At 54.6% G+C, this 6,000-nt stretch overlaps 1 protein-coding gene across 6 annotated transcripts in view; it reads left to right on the top strand.

Annotated features, from left to right (window-relative positions):
* The window catches only part of Sh3tc1 (SH3 domain and tetratricopeptide repeats 1), a 41,724-nt gene that overhangs the window by 17,520 nt on the left and 18,204 nt on the right, over window positions 1–6,000 (top strand). For all 6 annotated transcript variants that reach the window (XM_029563421.1, XM_017798088.2, XM_008832838.3 and 3 more), the window contains 6 exons: window positions 742–869; window positions 1,546–1,651; window positions 2,718–2,864; window positions 3,523–3,733; window positions 4,746–4,822; window positions 5,597–5,792. In XM_029563421.1, coding sequence (XP_029419281.1) covers window positions 742–869; window positions 1,546–1,651; window positions 2,718–2,864; window positions 3,523–3,733; window positions 4,746–4,822; window positions 5,597–5,792 — 865 coding nt within the window. The remainder of the gene's footprint in view (window positions 1–741; window positions 870–1,545; window positions 1,652–2,717; window positions 2,865–3,522; window positions 3,734–4,745; window positions 4,823–5,596; window positions 5,793–6,000) is intronic.

The following is a 6,000-nucleotide window of genomic DNA, read 5'->3' as shown; positions in this document are numbered from 1 at the left end:
GTTGATCTCCTCTTGGTTTAACTTTGGTGGTTCCCATGATTTTAGATATCCGTTCATTTCTTTTAGGTTTTCAAATTTAGTAGGGTATAGGTTTTTAAAGTATTCCCTTATAATGTTCTGGATCTTTTGGGTATTTATCTGATTTTGTTGATTTGGATTTGCTCTTTCTTTCTTTTGGTTAACTGGGCTAAGGGTCTGTCTATCTTGTTTAGCTATTCAAAAACCAGCTCTTAGATTCATTGATTCTTTGTATTGTTTCCTTTGTTTCTATTAACAAAGCCTGACTCCCTGGCCACGCTTGGCATGCATGGCTGGTGGTCACTGCATGCAATGTACAGACAAATGGTGTGTCCACTGTACAGAGAGACCTGTTAGACAGTACCGCCCTGCAGGGCTGGGAGCTGGGCCGGGTTAGAGTATATTTAGCAGGGTTTTGGCTGTGTGGATTCCAGAATGCCGGCTGCTACTCAGATGCCTCAAGAGGGTTAGCAAGGGCAAGGGTTGGGACTGGTGGTAGGTTGATGAGAGTGATGGAGAGAGGGTGGGAGTGGGACCCCTCTGGAGGTGGGAAAGAAAGGGTAGAGATGTGGGTGTCCAGCACGCCCACTGGGGTGGATGCCCCACGTAGAACTGAGTTGCAGGAATAGGGAGCTGCAGGTCACAGTCACTAGGTGGCCCTTGCCGAATGGGTCCTCTGTGTTGGCCCAGACGCATTGCCTGACGCCCCCTCCACCTCTCTAGACCTGACCTTGCAGCTACTGGCTGTGCGGCGGAAGAGTGGACTGAGGAGCCCCAGCCTGCAGCAGGCCCTGCAGAGTCGACTCCGCCTGCTGGAGAACGACAGCAGAGAGGTGGCCCGTGTGCTTGGAGTGAGTACTTGAGGACTGGGGGACAAGGGGGCACTGAAGAGGAAAGTGGCAGAGCCGAGAGGGTCACTCAGAGGATGGTAAGGGACAAGGCAGGGCCCAGGGCCCCTCTGCCGCCCTGCAGATGTCCCTGGACTTAGGGTCTGGGCTGGGTGTTACCATCATGGATGTGGGACAGGTTGGCCTGGTCTTGGTGTTGCACCCTCTCTGCACTCCCTTAGTTGAGTGCCCAGTGGGTGACTGGTACTTTAATGCCCTCAGCATGAGCCCTGAAATCAGAGGCAAGGGAGGTTGGAGTTGCATGTGAGCGCCAGTAAAGGCCACAGGCCTGTCCCTACAGGCTGAGGCATGACCTGGAATAAGTGTCGATAGACTTTACTGTTATCCAGGGGTAAAGGCAGGTGGAGTGGGCCAACAGGACCAGAAGGTACAGACTGAAGCAGGCATTTCATAGGAGCTCTGGGAAGGGACACGGGTTTCTCCTGCAGGCACTGGGGAACCATAGCAGGTACCTGTGAACAGGAGGGAGCTGTTTGGGGTTGTCAAGGAATCTGCCCTGCATTTGATACCCCAACAAGGCCACTCTGCAAGCTTGTTCCAGACACAGCAGCTGTCCTCTGGTCGCCAGAGGCACCGCAGCCACTGTGAATGTTACCAATTCCTGTTTCTTTCTCTTCAGGAACTGTCGGCCAGGCTGCTGTCCATCCACAGTGACCAGGACCGGATTGTGGTGACATTTAAGACTTTTGAAGAAATCTGGAAGTTTTCTACCTACCATGCTCTGGGTAAGGCAGTCACCTTCCCACAGTGGATTGTGGGAAGGACACTGGTAGTCACCTGGGCATTACATCACCCTAGGCTCCCCATAAAAAAAAAGTAAAAATTAAAAAAAATTTAAAAACCCTAAAACAAAAACTAGAATGCAGGCCGAGGGAAGCCAAGGGCCAAGACTTTGCAACAGGATGCGAACCTGGATCTGCATGTGGTCCCTCCCTGAGCTGTTCAGAGGGAGGCTAGATTCCTGCACCTGAGCACACCCAGGATGCCTGCTGCCTCCACCTTGGCTTCTCCACTATGAACTTTGTAGAACTCTGTAGATGAAAACAGCATGTTCACACCCGCAGCAGTGCCATCTCTGGGAGGCAGTTAGAGCCCAGTGGCCCCTCCTTAGCACTTCGTGACATACTTTGGCATGGGGTTCACTCAGTTGACATTTCTTAGAGCTCAGGGCAGGTGGGGTAAGAGCGCCTGAGCTTGCGGAACCTTCCTTGGGCACTTAGCCCCATCTCAGATGATTGAGCTTATCCTTGTGGGGGGCGGGTGGAGTGACTGTGCCATCCAGAAGACAGTGGCCCTTTGAGTTCCTATCCTCAAATGTCCACCCACATTTGGTGTAAACAAATTGTTCTCTTAGTACTTTCCCTGGCTTCACACATGGAGCAAGGCGGGCATGCCTCCCTGATAGGCAGTACTTGACAAGGAGGCAGCCCCTATGCAGGGAGGGAGTGCCCAGCATCCCACAGGCTGGCCAGGGGCTTGATGGAAATGGGCATAGAGGACTCTGGCCGTGCTACCAGGGCCCAGGTTTCACAACAGGTCTTCTGTCCATCTTATTAATGACCTATAAGATTCTACATCCTTGACATCCCTGACTAGCATACTCAAATCCCAAGGCAAATGAGGCCAGGTGATAGGGGTGCAGGGGTGGATGTGACAGGACAGATGAGGGACCATGGGATATGGAGGTGCTAGAGGCTTCCCAGGGCAGGATGGCCATATCGGGGGCCTCCCTGGGACACTGGAGCCCCTTCCCCCTTCTGGAGCTTGCTGATGACTGGCCTGGCCCTGCAGGCTTCACACACCACTGTCTGGAGAACCTGCTGGTGGACCAGGCCTTCTGGCTGCTCTCACCCAGAGAGGAGGAGGAGACAGCCATCCTCGTGTATGTGAACAAGGATGCCTTGAAGCAGACGCACGAAAACCTCCTTGCTCAGGAAGGTAGGCAGTGACCATGACCTTGGTTAGATCACATAGAGCCAGGGACACTAGAAACACTGTAGGGGACAGCTCTGGGGGACACAGGGGTATCTCAGGCAGGAGGTTGCCTGGTATGACGTGGCATGAGATGGCCCAGACACAGTCGCTGGTTATAAAGATGTTTTGACCTCCGAAGAGTTGAGGTGTAAAGAGACTGGAGAGAGGGAAAGGGTTTGTCTAGAGCCCCTGGTCCCTGAGCTTCACAGTAGGAGGGAGGGCCCTGAGTCCCCAGAAACAAAGCACAGAGCTACTTCCCCTCTCTGGCCATGGGGTAGACACCATAACTGACACCTAACTGAGACTGGGCTTCTTTTGACAGTCCAAGCACAGAGAGACATGGGAATCTTGTATCTGTCCCTGAGAAGCACAAATGGGAAACTGAGGCTCAGAGTGAATCTGAGGTCGAGTCTGCCTCACAGGGCCAATTGAGGTGGGGATGGACCTCCTTCAGGCCTCCAGAGATGGGCAGCTGTTTCCTTGGAAGAGAGGGTGGGGTGGGCTCCTACAGGTGTGTCCTCACTGTGGGCGCCCTCAGGCTTGGCGCACATGCTGTCCTATCTGGCAGAGCCCCGGCTTCTCTGATGCAGTTACCCTGATGACCATCTCTGTCCTTTCAAAGGGCCCTTCTTTGTCCTGTCTCCTGACCACCGAGTGAGAATGACGAAAGGACCCCAGGACACAGGGAAATGCTCTCGGGCTCTCAGGCAGGCTTCCAGGAGCCCTCTGGGAGAGGCAGCCCTGGAAACAGACTCCTTGCCCCCCAACCCCAGTGCATCTGCTGAGGCAGCAGCAGTAGAGGCTGAGCCAGAGCTCTTGACTCCATTTCACCAGTAGGTACCAAGCTTGCTGCTCTTTCCTGGGGCCCTGGGTGGGGTGGGGCCTCACAGACCCTGCTCTGTCTGTAGGTGCTAGGTGCACAGAGAACCATGCCAGACAAAACAGACAGACAAACAGACCACATCAGGCCCTCCTGCTGCTTCCCGCCTTGTGGCTGGAAGAGTGGTCTAGCTCTCTGGGCTGCAGGCTGCCCCCTGCCTGAGGGGAATGGTATGCTTGGGCAGAACTGCCCAGGAGATAGGGTGGAGTTATATGTAGCATCTGAGGGCATTTTGTCACATTTGAACAACTGAAAGAACTAATACATACAGAAATCTTCATGAATAAAAAGCAAAAGAAGGTAAACCGGGGGCTGAGGACCGGTGGCGTGTCAGCTCCTGTTAATTGCCACACACATGGTGTAAACTGGGCTAGGAGTTTTCTGGCAGCTAGGGCAAAGAGAGAAACTCCACCTCCTGATTTACCATTCCCTTGAAGTTGCAACCTGGCTTGAGATCTGTCCTTATAGAGAAGGAAGATCTTCTCCTTATGTGCTGGGGACGCGTCCCCTCGTGGACAGATATACCCTGCAGTGTTGAAGGCAGTGCGGTATTCAGTCAAAAATTTTGGAGGCTGAGGGCCCCAGGAGGTGGGAGATTTGACCACATAACAGAAGACAAGGCAGGAAACCCAGGATTGGGACCCAGGCCCTAGCCTGTGCTGAAACACCCTCCCACTCTGCTGGGCCACACTGTACTGCTTCCAGCACAGGACAACACAGGGCACAGGTGTTTGGGAATATGCAGGGCTTGTGGTAGCAAGGGTAGGATTACATCGTCCCCTGGGATGGAGCACCCAGCTGGGAGCAGTGTCACAGGCAGTAACTTGAGGCCACACAGCTGGGCAGGTATGTTGAAGGGGGGATGGGATTTGAACGGGTCTCTGAGGGCTGCTGCTTAGCAGTGTATGTGGGACACGCCTGTCCCTAGTCTAAGATGCTACAGCACAGACCTCTTGCCTCTCCAGGTGGGCCCTCAAGGTCCCATGGGACCCTGTCGATGACTCCATGGATGGACCTGGAATGCCTGATGTCCCACTGTTGGGTGAGTATTGGAATTTCCTCCCTGAGGGAGAGGCAACTGAAGGAAGTAGTGGGAACTAGTATTCTGGAAGTTTCTGTATTTGCCCTGAATGTTCCCTAAACCAGAGGAGGAGGCCAGAATCCCTTCTACGAAGCACAGAGAGACTTAAAGCTCAGAAAGGTCCGGGACCCATCTGAACTGCACAGCACTCAGGGAAATGGGTGAGGGCTCTTGGCACTACCCCAGAGCCAAGAATGTGACATCACAGACTTCTCCTTGAGACTGGCTCCATGGAAGACCCCGGGGTGGACTGGCTGGGCTTGGTGGAATCTGCTGGGCAAGATGGAGGATGGAGAGGTGGTCCAGCTCTATCCTGGGCCTTCCCTGTGAGGAGCTGGCTCTACAGGCTGCCCTTCAGCTCAGCCAGGACCCAGGTCTCTCTGCCCTTTGTAGAGCCAGTGTTTGGATGAGTACTGTGTCTAAGAACACACAGCCCTCTGTGAGTGCTGGGAGAGCCTGAGGACTTAGCTGCACAAGGCAGAGACCTGGTCCTATAGGTTCGAACATGGTCAGGGCAGAGTTTACCAGTGTCTCAGCCTCAGTGCCCCCTTTGGTGCGGGAATCAAAACACCCCCTCTAAGGACCACAGACAGGCCCAGTTCCTTGCATCCCAGAAGCCAGGCTTCACTTCACACCTCTCTGGCAGTGCAGTCAGGGATACCAGCATGAGGGTCACCCTGTCTGGCTGTCTGCCTAAAGGGCTCCCGCTCTGACCACGTGGTCTCCTTCCCACAGGGTTTGGCCTGGCCTCTGCAGTGGCCGACTACCAGAGCTCAGGGCCTGAAGAGTTGTCCTTCTGCTTCGGTGATGTCATTGAGGTCCTTGGTGCCCAGGTGCCTGGCCTGCCCTGGTGTGTGGGCCGGCACGTGGCCTCTGGCCAGGTGGGCTTTGTGAGGACTGGCCTCGTCAGCATGCAGGGCTCGGCATCTGAGTGAGTGGTGGAGGTCCCCTTTCCTGAACCCCACACAGCTCCTGTGGGGACCCTGCAGCCCTCATCCAGCCTTTCAGGAAGCAACCTGGGTGCTGTTCAGGCTAACCCTAACCCCCTTCCTTCTTCCCAGGGCCAGGCTCAGTCCTTTCTCCAGGGTGCCACTAGAGGGTGCTGTGTCACTGCTCAGATGTGCATGCCCACCCTGTCC

Source organism: Nannospalax galili, unplaced genomic scaffold, assembly GCF_000622305.1.
Source record: "Nannospalax galili isolate Female #2095 unplaced genomic scaffold, S.galili_v1.0 scaffold436, whole genome shotgun sequence".
In the NCBI taxonomy this organism is placed as follows: Eukaryota; Metazoa; Chordata; class Mammalia; order Rodentia; family Spalacidae; genus Nannospalax; species Nannospalax galili.
The sequence above is the reverse complement of the archived record's forward strand: the minus strand, read 5'-3'. Positions and strand labels throughout refer to the sequence as shown.